Genomic DNA, 19,851 nt, shown 5'->3' with positions numbered 1-19,851 from the left:
ATGACAGTATTTCTCTATGCGACCGAATAGATTAGCACTATCCCCTTCCCCCTTAGCGTATGACACCATTAACTTCCGTACATATGTTTTATCTTTAACCTTACTGAAAAAATATGTAATAATAATAATATTTTTTGTTGTTATTTATTTTTACCATTAAAGCTGCTTTAAGTATGACTTACATATATTCTTTTATATTTACATTTTTTTAATAAAATCACTGTTCACGCACTACAAATCGATGACAACGTATATTAGAAATGGAGTGAATATTTCATCGTGTAGAACGGATAGGATGGTGATGTGTAGGGTCTTTGGTTGGAGTTGGCTTGGCTAACTATTCCAATTCTATCTGCAAGCTAGCATGGCCGGCGTGCGTGCACCGGGATGGCGACGTCGACTTTAGTTCTTAGAATGAAATTATTGGTAGAAATTTGGAATGCCCAAGGGCCAAGGGACAATATGCTGTGAGACGAGAAGAATCTGCCAACTGCTTGCATGCCACAGGCAACCGCCGGCAATGATATCATTCATGGGATTTTTTTTCTTTATGATAATGGAATAAAAACATCGGATATTATTTAGTTTTAAAAAAAACATGGGATATTATTTTATTATCTGAAAGTCACTATTATAAGAAACACCCATACCCAATCATATGTATAGTACTACCGCCGTTTTATATATATATATATATATATATATATATATATATATATATATATGAATGTAAGCAATGGTAGAAAGTCTTATAACCTGAAATGAAGGGAGTAGTATACTTCCTCCATAAAAAAAACTCAACTTAGGAGGGGATGTGACCCCTTCTAGTACAATTAATCTAGACTACTATTTATCCAGATTCACTGTCCTAAAAAGAGTCACATCCCCTCCTAGGTTGAATTTTTTTTGAGACGGGGGAGTAAGAATCACTCATATGAGAAGGGCTCACTCTTAACCAAAACACAGCAGGGGAGTCTCCCATAGTAAAAACACTCAAGTATCATATTGTGATATAGTAGTAATAATATTTAAAAGTGTACAATTGAACTGACACATAGTAACAAATTACCTGTAGCAGTATACCACTATACTTGTATCATCTATTGCACATATATGCTCATTATTAACCATCTAGCCCATCGTTAATCTAGTACCACCTATTTTATATACTGATCTCAAAAAAGTATCGACAATAGACATATATTGTGCTCTCTTCGTAAAAAAAAACTTCACTTCTAGATATGAATCTGGACATACACTATGTCCAAATTCATTTATAGAAGTGGGGTTTTTTTTTTTTTGACATAGGGAGTACGAGCCTAAACAATTCTACTCTGATATCGATGTCCCACAGGCGACAACAAACGAATTTGCGAAGCCTCTATATCCTGCATACCATAAATAAATCAATAGGATTATCCCATATAGTTTTTCCACGATTGAATTTTCGTAGCTGCAAACACTTATTTATAGGCAGAGAGAGAGAGAGAGGGAGAGAGAGAGCTGTGGCTTGGGCAATTACGCCACAGCTCACTGAATTCGATCGCCTCTCTCTCTCGTTGCTGCCTTCTGGCAAACCATGGCCGTCCAGGTTCAACGAACGCCCCTCCCCCGGTCCACGTACACCGGCCATCGGGGCTATCTCCTGCGGGCCCCACCTGCAGTGACACGGTGCACCGTGGACCGCGCCTTCCCGCGCAGTCATGGACCTCCCCTTCCTCCTCTCCTGTATAAAACCTCGCGTCCTGATGCTTCCTCCTCCAACTCCACGAGCCGCCATTTCCCAAGGAGGAGCAAGGATTGTTGTTGTTTCGCTGTCAGATCGGTAGGCAGTGCCCCCCCTCTCTGTTGTCTCGGATTGGATTGGATTGGAGTTTTTCTGGGTTGATGTGGTGATTTTGAGGGTGATTTTTTTTTTTTTGTGTGTGTGTTCTTGATTTTTGTTTTTTATTTGGTTTGTTTCAGATTGCTGACGGGATAATGGGTGAGACCATCGCCAAGGATGTCACCGAGGTGAGCGAGCGCCAAAATGGTTTCTTGTTCTTCATCGTCGTGGCATTTTTTTGGATTGGTATTGGGATGTGATTTGAGAGAGAAAAAGAAGAAGATTGAATCTTTTTTGTGATGTGCTGTAGTTGATTGGGAACACGCCGTTGGTGTACCTCAACCGGGTGACGGATGGGTGCGTCGGGCGCGTCGCGGCCAAGCTCGAGTCCATGGAGCCATGCTCCAGCGTCAAGGATAGGTGAAGCTCTACTGAAATTTATCATCTTGTCATGTTAGGGTGGTGGATTACGTCTGAAAAATCGGTTATTTGTGGTTGTTTCCGGAATGGAGATGTGATTTTTCTCTGTTTAGTTCTCAGCTGTTTATGATTAGAGCTCTTACTTGCATCTTGGATTTTGAGATGAAATTTTGATGTGTGGTTGTGTTGGGTTTGTACAGGATTGGATACAGTATGATCACTGATGCAGAGGAGAAGGGGCTGATCACTCCAGGCAAGGTGAGGATTTTTTTTAATGATTTCGGTGTTCTGTACCAATGGAACAGTTTGGTCTTATAAACTAGTTGTTCTTCCTGCATCAATGTGAATGTTGTTCATTTATTTATTTGTTGGATCCCACTGCGGTTTGATAGTATGTTGGAGCTGATCTGCTGATGAAAGGGCGTGCATAGCAGAGAGTTTGAGTTGACCGGCGCATGTGCGAAAGCTCAAATAAGTAGTTAGATTGATAAGAAATGGACCATTCACCTACTGCATTGGTCTAGATATTTTATAGAAAATGAATAAGGTGTTCCTCGCGTTATCTAAGTCAGAAGGCAACGAAATGTGATCCCCAGCTGTCACTCGATTGCATAATCATAAGTTATCCGATAGCTGTTATTCTGCCATCTCACGTTGTGGCATGTTTCCCTAATTTATTCTTGATGAAGAGGCTACTAAACATTATTTTTGCAATGGAGATAACCTAATGATTGATGCTTGGGCCTAGATTGGTTTTGTTTAGTTGATTTTATTGGAAAAATAAATTGATTTTCTTCATTAAATGGAAACCTGCTGTATGGACTGATTAGTACTAGATGAACCAGCATATGTTTCTAGCTAGTTATGTACAATAGACCTTGTCTTGTCTTATTTTAGAAATAGTTTTCGTAGTACTTATGCTATTAAAGAATAGATGACCAAGTAAATTTTTTTTCAGCCAAATAAGATCACGGCTCCATTGCATCACTGAAGTTTTTCGATCTGCTTGTTCTTTATAAGAACAATCATATTATTTTCAATAGCAGCATATTTTGACATACCATGCTTCTTCTAGATTAATATATTTGCCGTGTCTAGGAGTCATGAATGATGAATGTGGCCTTGTTTGCAGTATTGTTCGTTTTCTCCTGCATCTAGGTGTTTTATTTCTGCAGATACTTTGCCAGTTGACCAAAGTAATTTTTATATTGCCAGTTGACCAAAGTAATTTTTATATTTCCAGTTGCCATCTGCATGATTCAATTAGTAGCTTAAAGCATACTCCCTCCGTCCCAAAATATAACTTTTAGCATTCAGAATTTGTCTCAAAATATAACAACTTCTTCACCTACATTCCCTTCTCAACCAATCACAACCTTCCACCATTCAAATTCACTACCTACTTTCTCTTCCCAACCAATCACAAACCCTCGTCCATTTAATCCCACATACTTTCTTAATACCCGTGTCTAAGCCTAGAACTCCTTATATTTTGGGAAGGAGGTAGTATTTAAATAAGGGAATTTTACAATGCTTTTTATGTGATAGTAAGTTAGCAGTTTTTTTTTGTTGGTAAACACTTCTTCAAACTGCTAGTAAAGCTAAATCTATTATAACTTCCATATAGTTAAGAACGCAAGATCTGGCTTTACTGATGTTTTGCTTTGTCTGTCAATGATTGCCAGAGTGTGCTGATTGAGCCAACTAGTGGCAACACAGGCATTGGACTGGCCTTCATGGCTGCTGCAAAGGGTTACAGGCTTGTACTCACGATGCCGGCCTCCATGAGCATGGAGAGGAGAATCATATTGAAGGCTTTTGGTGCTGAATTGATACTTACTGACCCACTCTTGGGAATGAAAGGAGCTGTCCAAAAGGCAGAAGAACTGGCAGCGAAGACAAACAACTCATTTATCCTCCAACAATTCGAGAACCCTGCTAACCCAAAGGTGTAGCATGATTTAACATTTTAATACCCTTGTTTATATTTGTGTTCTGTGGACTCATACTGGGATGTTATTATGCAGATCCATTACGAGACCACTGGACCTGAAATCTGGAAAGGAACAGGAGGTAAAGTTGATGGTTTAGTTTCTGGTATTGGGACAGGTGGCACTATTACTGGAGCTGGACGATACCTCAGAGAGCAAAATCCTGATATCAAGGTAAGGACCAGAAAAGCTCTATACTACAGTTTTGGTTTGCCACATTGAATAATTAAAGTTCCAGCATTTGTTCCTTTAGGAAAAGAATAGTATCTGATTTTATTTTTTTTCTTATGTAAGATCTATGGTGTGGAGCCAGTCGAGAGCGCTGTCTTATCTGGTGGAAAGCCTGGTAATAAGGAGTCATCCATTAATTCCATGTCATGACTTTATTTCATTTTCTGGTTGTGTCAATAAAAAAATAATAAATTGTTTGCCGCACTTTAGTTTTCCCACAACAGCCAAAAGCTAAAACAAAATCTTTGATTTGTGGTTGTCTGGGACTTAGTCATGTGAATATCTTGTTGAGGAGGGAGAGCAGATTTAATTATTGGATGGCTGCATTTTGAAATTGGAATTATCATGTGGTTGATGATTGTTGATGTGCTCCCTAAGGACTCATTTTCTGGGTTCAATAGTGTATCCTTGTACCTCTCAATAGAAAAGAATATCCTTTTGAAGAAGGGATCTTGTGAACCATTTACTTCTAATGCAGGGCCACACAAGATTCAAGGAATTGGAGCTGGTTTTGTTCCTGGGGTCCTGGATGTTGACCTCATCAATGAAACTGTACAAGTATGTTATGCTTCTGTATTAAGTTGAGCTGTAGAAAGACAGATATATAATTTAGCACCATGTTTTTTTTCTCTCACTTGATCCATAGCTTTACTTTTCTTCATTCGAATAGTAGTCGGTACTAGATCTATATTATTCATGATGTCTTAGCAAATATCTGCTTCTTTTAATCTGGTATGAACGTTTGGTGCATTGAACTGTTTGACAGGTTTCAAGTGATGAAGCTATCGAGATGGCAAAGGCTCTTGCATTGAAAGAAGGGTTGCTGGTAAGATTTGTGTTTGATGTTCATTTCTGTGCTCTATTATTAATCTGTAGGTACACAAATTGCTTTTGTTAAGCCTCTCTATGTACGGATCATTCGGATGGTACCTTTGCTGAAGTCATCAGTGATGTAAATAATTGTAGGTTGGAATATCTTCAGGTGCAGCTGCAGCAGCAGCTGTTAGGCTCGCTCAGAGGCCGGAAAATGAAGGAAAACTTTTTGTTGTAAGCGTTTCATTTTTCTTACCTCTGAATTTCTAATGCCCTGTGGCTTAAAGCTACTTCGACTGCACCTGCATTTGTTTATCCATTTGGTATTTTAGTCCAAATGTACAGCAGTACAGATATACTCCAAATTTACACTCCAGTGACCTAGAGGAAAAGCTAACGAATCTGAGTTCTTGTTTTGTCATTGTGGCATCTATAATTTCAATTCGCATAGAACGAACTGCCGTCCAAAACAAGCACTATCTCCACATTTATCATGACCCGAGGCCATGACGGGATAAACCCATGGACAACATTGTCGATTTGTTTCATCATGTTCATCCCCACACTAACACCTTTCCCTCAATGTAGGTTGTCTTCCCAAGCTTTGGTGAGCGGTACCTTTCGTCGGTGCTCTTCCAGTCCATCAAGAAGGAAGCTGAAAACATGGTGGTTGAATGAAATGCACAATCTCCGGGAATCCACAGGAATAAAAGTTTGGTATCTCTGCTTGTGTGATTAAACATACATTGTCCTGCCATTTTCAAGTTGTTCTGCTTGTGTAGCAATGGGGAACACAGTGTGTTAGCCTTGTAGTGTTAAACAGTTTACATTTTATCTTCCCTGTATATCAGAACCCTTTACATGGGCATTTGTCAGCCAGTGTGAATGAAATAAAGCATCATATGATTTGTCTCATGTTTTGGGATCTCGTCTGAACCATAATATTCTTATAAGAGAACAAGGCCCTGTTTAGTTCACACCAAACTTCTCCCAAACTCCCAACTTTCCATCATATCACATCACATCCAAAACTTTCTTGCTCACATAAACTCCTAACTTTTTTTCCAAACTATCAACTTTTCCTAAACTTCTCCCCAATTTCAGGAACTAAACACAGCCCAAGTCTCATGTTTTGGGATCTTTCTCTGAACCACAAATTCTCATAAGAGAACAAGTCTCATGTTGGATCTTTCTCTAAAGTCTGAACCATAAATATTCTCACAAGAGAGCAGTAGTGCTCTGAAGAATGACATCAGGCCCAAATAAGGGTTGTACCAGTTTATGGGCCATGGGCCATGGCTGACAGAGAAAATACAAAATAGTAGTACTGATGAACATTGATGCTCCTAGTCCTTGCTGCTGCTGCTAACTGGCTTTTGCAGGAGAAAAGGAGCCAACATCAGTCAAAAAGGTGCAATGCAGGCTATGCTCATGTTCCAGGAACTGTTTTGGCTGTTGCCTGTTGGCATTGCCAGGGTGCAGTACACCATCATTCATTGGTTTAGTTACCTGTTACTACTAGTAAATGCACAACCTTGGTCCTGTAGAAATGGAGCCACGCTCACATTGATTTTGACCTGACCTGATCTATAGTTTTGCTTTAATTTTTTTTATTTAAAAAAAGGTCAATAGCTGCTTCTTCTAGGGATTAATCTGAATCAAGAAACCAACTTTGTCAACATCTTTGGTGAGTTTTTAGGAGCATCTTCAGTGAATTCACTTGCAGACAAGACTAGCATTGTCCATTGTCTAAGCTACTACTCCTATCTAGGCACTTGACTTTCTTGTTTCTACTGCTTTATTATTTTTGTAGTGGTATAAATCATTCATAGCATCAGCGACAAAGGACAAGGCTGATCCAATGTACTCCCTCCGTCCCAAAAAAAAGATAAATCTGGTTTTCGTGTCCAACGTTTGACTGTTCGTCTTATTTGAAAAAATTATGAAAAAAAATTAAAAAGATAAGTCATGCATAAAGTATTAATCATGTTTTATCATCTAACAACAATGAAAATACTAATTATAAAAAAAATTATATAAGACGGAGAGTCAAATGTTGGCACGGAAACTCAGAATTTGCCTTTTTTTTTTTTGGACGGAGGGAGTATACAGCTTTGCCTTTTCTCTGCTGACATTTAGGGAAAGGCAAGCAAAACTATGAACTGAAAAAGAGTGAGCTTTTAACTTGCAAGAACACGCATGGCGGCATGGGTGAGTTTCTTCAGACAAGTACAGGATTGAGCTTCTCGGCCATCATGATTTATGATTTACAGAGCTTTAATTGTCAGTAAAATTGCAAGCATGGATATGGCAGAAGAGGGCCAACCATGTGCAACCAAAAAAGGCTCCAACATGATAAAAGAACAGCAGAAAGGTAGCCTGGACTAGACCTTCCTTTCCTTTGCTTTAACTTTTGAGTGGACAGAAGAAGACTACAAGCACAGCTGCATCATTGTTCATCATCTCCAGCCATGGAAATTGTCTCAGTGTGCAAGTGTAGAGCCTGCAGAGAGATTTCTGAATTGAAGACAACTTTGTGGTCTGAAAAAATCTGAAATCTGCAGGGCATTGATTCATGCAGTCTATCTGATCTACTGTTGAGCAGAATTTGCTACCAGGAAAACAATCAGTTATGATTTTGTTGCATTTGCTAAGATTTTGTTGTCATAAGATCAGATATTAGGTGGACTATAACAGTTATTAATCAAGATATTTACCATGTAGCTTGCAATTTTCAGGTGATTGGCCTGAATTTTAGCACACTAACAGGAAACATGAACCCTAAATCTATCTGGGGCTCATGGCATGTCCAAGGAGATACGATTTGCGGTTTTGCACCCCACCAACAAAACCACACAATGAGAAGCTCTCATTCCACTTCAGAAAAGAATGACAAATACTACTATAATGAGAATTATGAACATATGGAGAAGAGGCCAAAAGGGGCATGGCTGAAGTATGTGCAAAGATCATAGATGGTGCAGGATATAATCTAAGAGGCTTGCTCTCATTCCATCTTGCAGACACATTCAGCAAGTATCACAGAACATAGTCTAAGAGGCTGCTCTGAATTCTGATTTCCATCTTGCAAACATATTCAGCGAGTATCACAGAACAAGCATGCTGCAAGACAATGGTGGGATAACAAAGGTAGCAACCACCCATTGGTATTAAACTGATGATCTCCAACAACTAGCAGATTAATTTCTCAAGTTAAAAAACGGCTAGAGCTAACAAAGAGTTCATGACGCCTAACTAGATTCTGCTTTCGTTTTCTCAGCATCTAAGGCTGAGAGCCCCTAAAAGCTCAATGCAGCAGATTGAGATGTGATCATCAGCTCACTTCTACGACCAAGGAGCCCGCCTAAAATTCAATGAGACAGATTAAGATGTTCTTCACTATCAGCTTACTTCTACAACTGAAGAGTTCCTAAAACTAAACGCAACAGATCGAGACGTTCCCGACCACCAGTTCACTTCCTTGGGTGTGGAACAGAATTCCTCAGCTGCATGACCTTCTTATGAGAATTGGAGTGTATGTCACTCACAAAAGTTGGACTATTAGCAGGCCTGTATTCCGGCAGCAGCCTGCCAGACTTGAACCTCACACCGCAAGCATTGCATAGCGTCTTAGGCCCCAAGGGACCGGTCCTCCACTGTGGCGTCTTGTAGGACAAGCAATGGGTGCACCTCTTCATTGGCTCCTCCGATAGCAGCTCATCATTCACATAAACAGCCTTCTTGATCTTCTTCTTATCTCGCCGCTTTCCTATGTCCTGTTCTTTGTCAATCTCTTGGCCATAGCGCTTCTTGGAACTGGTGGTGTGCCCATTCCTCGCCTCAATCCTCAGACGACAAGCATCGCAGGTAGGCCCTGATGGACCATCCCACCACTGTGGTGATTGGCTGGACAAACAATAGCTACAAGTGATCACCAGTTGCTCCTGCTGGAATTGCATTCCTGCACTCATTTTGTAATTCTCTTCCTCCTCTTGTTCTTGCTCTTGGACAAGTTCTTCATCTTTGTCCTTCTTGGGGAGGATAAGCTCACTCTCTGCTAGCCAGTCCTTATGATCGAGCAGGAGTAGCGGTGGCTCGACAAACAGCGTGATACAATGTTGGTCATCAGTGTCGCTTATGACCGATGCCAGGCTCCTTTTCTTTTTTCTTGCATTGGTAGATGAGCGTGGTGGTAACTTTGGTTTTGCAGCACCTTGACTTGCCATTGTAATAGGCGGTAGTTCTGCAGAGACAGGGTTTGTGCAGGATGCAGAGGTTGACAAGCAGTCCTCTACATAGACAGAGAGCCACTCTATGCCACTTCTATCACTTTCCTGCAAAGTAAAGAAATGTTAGACAAGATTGCAATGGCGAAACAATTATCTATCCATCTTTTAAAAACTAAATTACATAACAGTGAAGGAATTATAGCTTTACAAAGCTCTCGTTCTACTAGATTACAGCAAGACATGCATGGAGGTCCAAAATCAAAAAATAAAGTTAGCTGAAGCATGGTGCAATTAAATTCCTCAAAAGTTTTTTTTTTCTGACAAAAATTAGCAAAGACAAAATTCCAGGGGTCAGTATCAGCTGTTTCTGGTATACAGCGGTAACAAACTTGAAGTTCATATATCTCAAGCATCAAGAAATTTATGGCCCCTCAAAGATAGAATGTGCAGCATCTACAATTTGTAATTGTGGCAAGGAATACAAAACTGCCACAGCAATCACTCAGTTACAACTTGCAATTAAACACTATAGCGGGCAGTGGGCACACAATAGGATCAATTGCAGTAAATGCTATACCTGCAACAGACCAAAAGAAACTCCAAACCAAAAGAGAGCTAGGCAACCACATTTCACATGGGGATGCAGGCAGTAGGCCCTTTATTGAATTCTAACAGTAAAGCTTTAGAATTACACAATAAAATTGAACAATGCCTAAAAGAAATTAGGATAAAGCTCAGTGCCTCTTATCAATTGTTTCCGGCAACAATAAAGGTTTTTCACCCGAATTGACAAAGTAAAAAAAATTGGCTGTCGCAATCTTGCATGCACATCATCCCATCGACGAAAGAAGATTTTTACAATGGACACGTCTATGCAATGACAGTGATGGTAAGGGAATAACATATACACACATCGATATTGAAAGTCACAAAGCAATACATGCATTTCTTCCCTGTGACCTCACAACTAAGATAGCCAAAAACAAGATGCAAGATTGGCATGAACATAGTCTTGTTTATTTTCCCTATGAAGCTCTGCTGGAAAAAAGTGTGCGGCTGAATGAATTGCTCAACAACTGTAAATATATTTGTTTCTCTATGAACCAAAAAAATTCTTTCCAATTTATAGGTAGGAAAAGGTGAAGAAAAGGGCGAGGAAATGCAGCACGCATGAATAGGAAGGTAAGATAGTTCAAGAAACAAAGGAAAATCCCCCATTTTCTTCTATGCAAACATAATAGTGGAGAAAATTCATCTAAACGGTAAAGAACACAAGTGAAAGGAAAAAAAAAACCCAAACCCTAGGTCCTAGAACAATAATATCAAGAAACTAGAGAAGAGGCCACCACAACCGCACCAAATTCTTGTACCAAAAACCCCCAAAACCCCCAACACAAAAACTCCCAAGAAATCCCCAATTTAGAAAGAAGAAAAAAAGAAAATCCCCAAAGAAAACATCCAATACTCCCCAAGAAAAAGAAACCATCTTCCTCCCCAATTCCTCCTCCCCACAGAAGAGCAACCCAACCACGCCCGGTTCTTGGCAAGAAAAAAAAAACTTATACCAAAGCACACATACACACACACAGCAACAGCAAGAAGGGGGGAAAGAAAGGGGGAAGCAACAAAGCTAGGAGGCCCGGAGCACTGACCGTGGCGGGCTGGTGCGGGAACAACTCCTCCAGCGAGGAGGCGGCCGCATTCGGCGGGTGCACATCCATGCCCAGCGACGAGGAGGAGGCAGCCGCACGGTTGAGGAGAGAGAAAGAGGAGAGAGAGAGAGAGAGAGAGAGAAGCGGAGGAAGAAGAGGGGGTAGGTTTCCGCTTGGAGAGGGGAGGGAGGGTTTCGCTTTTATCTGAGCCGGATTGCTCTGGCTCGCTCAGTGAGCCCAGCCGTCGGCTCGTGAGCCGAGCCGAGCAAGTACTCAATACTGGCGATAATAAATTTTTCATGCTGTCACATCGAATGTTTAAATACATGCATATAGTATTAAACGTAGACAAAAAGAATTAATTACACAGTTCGCCAGGAAATTGCGTGACGAATCTTTGAAGCCTAATTGCGCCCTGATTTGACAATATGGTGCTACAGTAAACATTTGCTAATAACGGATTAATTAGGCTTAATAAATTCGTCTCGTAGTTTTCTGGTGGAATCTTATTTGTTTTGTTATTAGACTATATTTAATACTTTAAATGTGTGTCCGTATATCTGATGTGGTATGCGTGGCAAAAATTTTTGCGAACTAAACATGCCCTAACTGACGAGCTGTGGTGAGCTGTGGCTTTGGCTAGGCTTGAGCCTGGAACGAACTGGGCTCGACTATGTGTTTTGGTGTGTGTTTTTTCCTTCTAATAAGAAATTAGTATTAGGAAAAACAATGTCAATATATATATTGGGGATATATATCTATCACAATGAATGCGTAAATCTGCAGCAAATCTGGTTTTGTTTTCATATTCCTTCTCCCATTCAACTCAGTTCTTGCACTTTTTCCATTGAGTAAATTTCACATTACTGTAATTATTTGTTCAAAAGTAGGTATTTCGTGAAACTATAAATAGCATTTTTTTAATTCAAAACTATAAATTTTCCCTTGCATGTACATGACATATGGGCCCAATTTACAACACCGGTATTGCATAGGTGTATCATGTGTGGTTCTAAACTTGTTAGACAAATAAAGTTATACATTATCGTTACAGATATCCGAAACATCCATCTAAATCTATAAACAAATTAGTTGCAGTTATTCATTTCATTTATTATGTTTGGCGCCTGCCAATTTTGCTGCCAAATTTTCATACTGCTCTCCCTCCATTTTCTGCTCTTCCTCTTCCTACCTACGCAAGCAAAGTAAAGCAAAGCTGAGCAAAGCAAGGCAGCAGGGCATTGTGTCACTCATTGTGTGAGCCAACCTCCTCTTGGACCCCCTTTTCCTTACTTCCTTCCAAAAAGGACAGCACAAACTGCTGCAGATTTTTTTTGTAATATTGCACCTCCCTTTCCTTGCTGAAGAAAAAGAGGAGGTGAATCTGAATATATACTCCATGATGTTGTCATGGCCTTTTTGCTGCTTTGATCTCTCTGGCTTTACCTGCTCTTCAGGCAATTGAACTTGTACTGCTACTACACTTCATCTTCCAAAGCTTTTTCACAAGAATGGTGCCTTTAGTTGTTTTCGAAGAATAACCTCATTGTTTAACCTATAGTTGATTATAGGCCGTAACGGCTTATCATCGAGAAAAAATAATTTATTTGTAAATTTTTCATATATACCTGTATAGCGATTTAAAAGTAAAAGCTAAAAAATAAAAATATGAAAACCCCCTTGAAATCAACTTAAGTTTTAAAACTTAATTTTCTATAGCAGTTTATAAGCTGACAAGCAAATGATTGAGTTAAGTGATGATGGAAAGAAACAAGTGCAACCATGGCCTTGTTTGGATTCTCCGAGCTATTAAATAGCCCTACAGAATTTTGCTATTTAGGAGTATTAAACGTAGATTACCGATAAAACCGATTCTATAACCCCTAGACTATTTTGCGAGACGAATATAATGATGTATATTAATCCATGATTAGCGGCTGATTACTGTAGCATCACTGTAGCGAATCATGGATTAATATACCTCGTTAGATTCATCTCGCAAAATAGCCTAGCGGTTATGGAATGGGTTTTGTCAGTAATCTACGTTTAATGATCCAAACAGGGCCATGAGGACAGTTTGGAAGGTGACGAACTGTGTGTGCAGAGCCTCTTGGCTGTTACTGACCTGAATAGCATTAATAGAAATATATAGCTTTGGATGCCATGAGGACAGTTTGGTCACACTCCATGAGCAGGGGCACATAGAAATGAGGTATCCTTCCTTCCTTGCATATGCATTGGTTAATAGCAGATGTTCTCTTCCACAAGGAAACAAAGAGGGTTCTTGTTTAGTTCAGTGATTATAAAAGGCAACATTTCCATCATCAATTCTTTTTAAATTGTATGTATTCTATTCATATAATACCCTTCAGCAACCACTGTACAATGTTAGTGTGTGCTCGTTGTAGTTCATGGCTTTAATTTCTAGGCTTATAGTTTACAAGTTATGGCATTGCATTATTGTTTTTCTCGACATAATAGACACGCCAACTTGGTTGGTTTCACAAAAACTATGTTTTGTTTAGAAAATCAAGACAACATGGGTTTTACAGGAAGAAAAAAAAAAGAGGGGGAGTATGGGTTGACTAATAAAGTCGTGGGTCTAAGGAAAAATGCACCAACTCATGAACAGCCCCTAGCATTGGATACGAAGCACAATCAAGATTTCCTTTCCTTTATCACGGTAAGGATACTCCTTTCGGTAGTAAGCCTAGTAACCACATGATTAAAAAAAAGGGAGAAGTTTTAACAAGATTAAAGTTTTGTTTAATTTTTTTAAAACATGACTGATATACAGAGCAATTTAATTACCCTACCAAGGGGTAGGCCCTGTTACCATGATAGCTATAGCATCAAACATGCCATAGAGGGGCTAAATAGAGATTTAAAAACTAAAGGCTGAGATTACACTCAATTGTGATAAACAAAAGCTACTACATGCGTAGGGTTCAAAACTAGCATGGCACAAGCTTTTTTAACTTATTTGAAGTCCTACTCAATTCTAGTAATGTAATTGCAAGCAGTAGAGAGATTGAGATATGAAGATCAAGCACGGAGACACGGAGACTTTTTAGCAAGGTATCATAGACTCAGTAATCTATTAGTCCTCATTGGAGCACTCTACATTATAGTCTCACTTCTTTTTATGGTCACAAAGTCCATAGCCGCTCTTTTGTATAGCTATTCTTCACTATGGAAGCCAAACTCCAACTCTCCAAGCCTTTCCCAAGATCATCGGGTCTTCCACAAAATCCTTAAGAGATGCCATGAATAACAAGATGAAAACTTCACTTGAAGCTACTCAGCACTACTCTTTTGTGAGTGCGTACAAAGCCACTACCTCGCTCAAGTAATCACTCTGAAAGCTTAAGTCCTCCACGAGTTATCTCAAGTTTCAATGTTATCCAAGAGATAGGAACAGGTACATAGCATAGGGTATTTATAGTCTCGACTAGCACTGTATATTTATACCTCAACTACACAAACTAGCCATTTTTAAACATTGCCTTTGAAGTGCATAGGACATAGTCTAACCCTTAAAACTTTTGCGATGGTCACTGCAACAACTAGCAGTTGCGCTATAAAAGGGCAGATAGTTCGATCTTCACCGGACTATCTAGCTGGTGATTGTTTGGCTAATCCAACCCATAGAAAGTACATTGCATAGACTTGTTCGGTCCATTGGTGATCAACTTCATCCGGATAGTCCAGCTTGCCTAGTCATTTCAGCCTATTGAAGTTGAGCTGGACAAATTCATTGTCCTACGCGTCAAATTTGTATATAACAAATTGACCAGCCATTTGAAAAACAAACTATTCGGACAAGTCTAGACCAGGTTGGAAAAACAATAGCTCTGACCTATTCGGTTGCACCAAAGCTATCTGGCCCACTGAGCCATTAGGGCAACTTAAAAGAAATGCATCAACGATTCATCGAGCTCACTTCAACTTCAACCATAAAGACTTAGCATTTGATTTGAGAGGCTAGCAGACCCTAGTATGCACCGCTTTTCTTGTATCTAAAAAAACATCTAGATTTATTCTCGCCGTCTCAAAATAAACTAACTTTTATCAACAAATCTAGACATAGACAACTTCTGATTATAAATCTAGATATTAACTGTGTCCAGATTAATAGCGACAAGTTGGGCCATGGGTAACTAAAAATGCCCATACCGCCTTTGCGTTAATGGGCCTGGGACTCCTACCGACGGCCCTACTCGACCCGACTCCCGGAGGCGGAGATCGACTTCGCCCCGCCCCGCCCCGCCGCCTTCCTCCGCCGCCGATCTCCATCCCGCGAGGGTGAAGCAGCGTTGCCGGCGTCGTCCCCCTCCTGCTCGCTTCCTCTTCCTTCCGCTCGCCGCCGGTGAGCACCCCGTATCCCTCTCATCCCTCTCCGCTCTTTCTCCCCTCTTCTAGGTTTCGAAGCTCTTTCCTCTTTGCCTTAAACCCTTGTTAGGACTAGGAGTAGTAGTTTTAGTTCTTTGCTCCATAGAAAATATTTGTGGGCGGTTGAATCGATTGCGAGTTGCGGCAATCTCTGATGCTGGATTTCGTATCGACAGGGGGCGCGCTCTCTCTGATGGTGATGGATCCCCTTACCAACAAGGCTGCCTTCAGTGGCCTGAGACAGTATGTGAAGGAGCTTGATTCGAACACGCTCCCGCCATTTCTTGCCCGCGTTTGTGACCCCGTGAAGCCATGCTCCTTCTCCGAGGAGGAGATGCTGTGCATCTTCGAGACCGCCGCGCAAGCGCACGGCCGCAAGATTGTGCCGCACATCGCCCTGATTGTCTCGGCAATCGTTAGGATGATGTCCTCGCGGAATGCCGTTGGTTGCTCCAAGGTTGTTTGCGCGCTATCGCGGTACGTTGTTGATCCTCTGGCGACGGAAGCGTTGAAAAGCGCGATCATTGGCTCGCTTTGTCGTCCCTTTGCAGATTGTCTGATGAGCACTAAGGTGGAGAGCAACTCTTTTGGCTCTGCTCTTTGTGTCGCCGCGCTTGTGCAATCCAACAACTGGCGGTTTGCGTCTAACGAGCTGGTTAATGATGTCTGCTTGAAAGTCTCAGGGGCCCTAGAGGAGGCGCATGCTCAGAGTATCGCGCACTTAAACTTGGTGGTTGTTTTGCTGACACAAAATCCACTGATGCTTGAGCCTTATGGCCGATCTTTGATTCGATCGGGCTTACAGATACTGGATGAGAGTGCTAAGGCAAGCAGTTCTCAGATGATTATTTCATCGATTCAAATGATACATTCCATCATGAAGGGTTTGGATCTAGGCATTATATCTTCTGAGATCAGTAGTATTATCCATGCTATGGAACAATTCCAGGACGACACTATGCCAGCCATCAGCATTGCAGCTTTCAAGGCATCTGAGACTGCTAAGCTACTTGTTGGCAGGCAAAAAGAGAGTGGGCATGGCAATAATTTGAGTCAGTTAGCAAACTATTCTGTAAGAAATGGCAGAAAGGGTTCATATTCACATTCTCTCATGGATGATGCGCATATCAGAGACGATGGTTCATGTGATTCACATTCTTGTGACCTGAACTCTGTTCATTTGTCTACTGATTTTGATTCTCAACATTCAGTGGGACAATGTGGTTCTGGAAGCACACGTGCAAGGCGGCGGCTATGGTGTAACAAATCTGACAAATCACATGGAATGTCCAATCATGACTTATTTCGCACTGTTATTCCAGATAGTCATGAGGCTTCAGGTTTGATGGCACATTTCAGCTCTGTTGATCCAATTAAGCCAGACAGGAGGTTGTCAGATGTGCCAACAAGAGTTGCTGGCCCATGTTATGTCTGTTCAGCAGCGCATGAAACGAATCACTGCTCTCAGGTATGTGGCAGAAACTCATAGCAGCTTTGATCTACTTAAAATGTCAAATGTGTTATATGATTAAATACTTGCTTTTCTTTAACATATTATTTCCATTCCTTAGCCCCAAATAGCATGAACATATTTTGATGTCACTTTCATATACCATCCACATATATGTTAATTGTTTGGATATGCATTTTCATTAGCGTGCTGAAGATTTGTCTTTCAGTGGTTTATATTTGACATGATTTTGGGTTGAAGACATAACTTCCTTAGAATTAAATGAATTTACATCTCTCTCACTTTGTCTCATGTTTTATTTCAGATATCCAGGGCACAGGTTTTATCAGGTGACATGAGGATGAATTCTACTCCAAGAAAGCAACTCCATTCTTGCACCTTCTGTAGAGACCCAGAACAAGATGGTCACCCACCACTTGAAAGTCCAGCTATACAACACTGCTCAGGGCCAGGTACTAATATTCTTCATTTCAGAAAAAACAGTGAGCTTAAGGAAAGAAAAGAATTTTGGGACTCAATTCGGCAGGAAAATCAATGCCATATGCAAAACACTGATGCCCTAATAGAAGATTTGAAGTTCCCGGCTGACGATGATGATGAGGATTTTGATGGTGCAGCCAAATCTCCATGTCAAGAATGTCAAGCTGTGAATGAGAAGAAGACTGGAGGCAAGAAAAGAAATGCAAACCGTTCTCACTATCCAGTTTTTCTTTTCGTTTTTGTTGTGGCAATCATTGCTCTCTTCTTTCCTTGGTGGAAGGACTACAAAGAGCCTTATGTTGTTCCTACATAAACATATCTGTTTGTTTTGCGATGTGCATCAAGCCATCCGTTTTTTCAGGAATTGTATGGTGGCAATCTTTAGTATACAGAAATTATAGGCAGCAGTTTACATGGATGACTTTGAATGGTGTAAATTCTGTGATAAGGTGATGGAATGGTTAAAAAGTTGTACCATTTCTGGATGTACTTTTCTCTTATGTGGTCATAAAAATCCTTAGTGTTATGTATCAGCATGGAAGTTGAAGTTCTCTGCTATGATAAGAAGTTTCAGTACTACAAGGCAGCACGTTCTTGGTATCATGGGTACCAGGTTTTTTATCTTCCGCTGCAAACGTTGGTTTTCTCAATTTAAACCGGCCGTTTGAAACCCTTGTTCTCTGTAATCGGTGATTCAAACAATCAACATGGTTAGCATCTTGTGTGAGTTAAGATTGTGGCATTACAGGACAGCATGCATGTGTAACTAGTTGCTGGGACTAGATACTCTGTTACATTGAATTTCTTTCTTGTTTATTTCAAAATGCAGATAAAACTCTCCATTGTATCCATTGTATTAATGGTTGTCAAAACTCAAAAAGGATATTATACAACTTACATTCTTACAAGCATATGACTGAACTTTGAGAAACTATAAATAAGGGACTGTTTAGATCTCACCCAAAAATTTTACACCCTGTCATATCAAAAGTTTAAACACCTGATAAGTATTAAATATAGGCTAAAAAAATAAGTAATTTCACAGATTGTGACTAATTTGCGACGAATATTTTAAGCCTAATTGCTACATGATTCGATAATGTGGTGTTACAGTAAACATTTGCTAATGACGGATTAATTAGGTTTAATAAATTCGTCTCGAGGCTTACTGACGGCTAATGACGGATTAATTAGGCTTAATAAATTCGTCTCGAGGCTTACTGACGGATTCTGTAATTATTTTTTATTAGTGCCCGAACACCCCATACAGCACCCTATATAATATCCGATGTGACACGCCAAAACTTTACACCCCTAGATATAAACACCCCCTAAAGCACTGTAGAATGCTACACTTCACTAAAAGGAAAGCACTGTTTGATTAGCATTCTGAATGTTAGTTTTCTTTTTTCCTTGATCTGAATCGCAATATATACTGTAGATTGCATTGCAGTTTTTTGCTTATATATGGCTTCGTCTACATCCAGAAGCCCACAGGAGAGAACCATGAGAAATGCTTGGGCACTCGGAACGACCCGGCGGCGCGGCGAGCCGTCGCCTTCAGTTCTCCCCGCCGGTTGTACTTGAGCCCAAACACGGCGACATGGACCTCACATTGCGGCGGCGTGACCACGCCGCCGCCGTCGTCGCCGTCGCATTCCACGCTGTCGACGACGCAGAACTTGCTGTCGCCCATGTAGGTGAGCGTGGCGCGTCGACGGCGGCCGGGGCGGCGGCGGCTCTTCTTCCACGACGGCACCACGTCGTCATCGTCCATGGTGTCCCACTCCGGCGGCCGCGCGCCGCCGCGGGACGGGACCTGGCAGGCGCAGATGGTGTCCCCGTGGCGCGGGAGGCCGACCCAGGCGTCGAGCTCGGCGTCGAAGAAGCCCTGGCCATGGAACGGCAGGAGCCAGCCACCGTGCCGCCTCCACTCGCCGCGCTTGGTGTCCACCGTGTACGTGCCGCCGCCGCCGTCGCCGGAGGTGGAGACGAAGACGGTGTGGCCGCCGGGGTGCACCGCGTAGGCGGCGACGGCCTCCTCGAACGGCGGTGGCGGCGGCGCCACGGGCGCGTTCTTCCACGACCAGCCGCCGCCCGTCGACAGCACCTCGAAGGCGCGAGGGAAGCGCTCGCCGAGAGACGTGAGCGCGTACAGCCTCTCGCCGCCGGGCATGGCGATGGCCATCCCGCCGGCGAGGAGGCCGGGGAGCGGCGACTCGACCGTCAGCGCGGCCGCGCCCGTGTCGTACACCAGCGTCGGCGCCGCGTCGGACACCATGACGACACTGTCGCCGCGCATGGGGAAGAACCGCGCGTCGCACGACGACCCCGGCGCCGCGAACCG

The 19,851-nt window shown here is 41.6% G+C and overlaps 3 protein-coding genes across 3 annotated transcripts; 2 read left to right on the top strand and 1 right to left on the bottom strand.

The window, feature by feature from the left end:
* Positions 1-1,496: 1,496 nt before the first annotated feature.
* On the top strand, positions 1,497-6,195 carry LOC127757559 (cysteine synthase). Its single transcript, XM_052283098.1, has 11 exons — positions 1,497-1,825; positions 1,966-2,013; positions 2,136-2,245; positions 2,446-2,503; positions 3,931-4,194; positions 4,273-4,410; positions 4,531-4,582; positions 4,946-5,025; positions 5,234-5,293; positions 5,434-5,514; positions 5,869-6,195. Exons 1-11 carry the CDS (start codon positions 1,580-1,582, stop codon positions 5,956-5,958), a joined length of 1,227 nt encoding a protein of 408 aa, XP_052139058.1. The 5' UTR covers positions 1,497-1,579; the 3' UTR covers positions 5,959-6,195.
* Positions 6,196-8,086: 1,891 nt separating this feature from the next.
* On the bottom strand, positions 8,087-11,322 carry LOC127757999 (uncharacterized). The gene is made up of 2 exons (XM_052283596.1): positions 11,162-11,322; positions 8,087-9,614 (listed from the first exon to the last, which is right to left on the bottom strand). The coding sequence occupies exons 1-2, from the start codon at positions 11,228-11,230 to the stop codon at positions 8,754-8,756; spliced, it is 930 nt and encodes a 309-aa protein (XP_052139556.1). The 5' UTR covers positions 11,231-11,322; the 3' UTR covers positions 8,087-8,753.
* Positions 11,323-15,368: 4,046 nt separating this feature from the next.
* Positions 15,369-18,230, top strand: LOC127756680 (protein SINE1-like). Its single transcript, XM_052282044.1, has 3 exons — positions 15,369-15,530; positions 15,730-17,021; positions 17,329-18,230. The coding sequence occupies exons 2-3, from the start codon at positions 15,747-15,749 to the stop codon at positions 17,815-17,817; spliced, it is 1,764 nt and encodes a 587-aa protein (XP_052138004.1). The 5' UTR covers positions 15,369-15,530; positions 15,730-15,746; the 3' UTR covers positions 17,818-18,230.
* Positions 18,231-19,851: the final 1,621 nt, after the last annotated feature.

This window comes from Oryza glaberrima, chromosome 12 (genome assembly GCF_000147395.1).
Source record: "Oryza glaberrima chromosome 12, OglaRS2, whole genome shotgun sequence".
NCBI lineage: Eukaryota > Viridiplantae > Streptophyta > Magnoliopsida > Poales > Poaceae > Oryza > Oryza glaberrima.
The sequence above is the reverse complement of the archived record's forward strand: the minus strand, read 5'-3'. Positions and strand labels throughout refer to the sequence as shown.

Excerpts from the sequence above, each read along its gene's own strand:
- LOC127757559 (XM_052283098.1), top strand. The coding sequence starts at position 1,580 with ATGGCCGTCCAGGTTCAACGAACGCCCCTCCCCCGGTCCACGTACACC. Across the intron at positions 2,504-3,930 it reads GGCTGATCACTCCAGGCAAG|AGTGTGCTGATTGAGCCAAC; the intron begins GTGAGGATTTTT and ends AATGATTGCCAG. Across the intron at positions 5,294-5,433 it reads CATTGAAAGAAGGGTTGCTG|GTTGGAATATCTTCAGGTGC; the intron begins GTAAGATTTGTG and ends AAATAATTGTAG.
- LOC127757999 (XM_052283596.1), bottom strand. The coding sequence starts at position 11,230 with ATGGATGTGCACCCGCCGAATGCGGCCGCCTCCTCGCTGGAGGAGTTG. Across the intron at positions 9,615-11,161 it reads TCCCGCACCAGCCCGCCACG|GAAAGTGATAGAAGTGGCAT; the intron begins GTCAGTGCTCCG and ends TTTACTTTGCAG.
- LOC127756680 (XM_052282044.1), top strand. The coding sequence starts at position 15,747 with ATGGTGATGGATCCCCTTACCAACAAGGCTGCCTTCAGTGGCCTGAGA. Across the intron at positions 17,022-17,328 it reads AAACGAATCACTGCTCTCAG|ATATCCAGGGCACAGGTTTT; the intron begins GTATGTGGCAGA and ends GTTTTATTTCAG.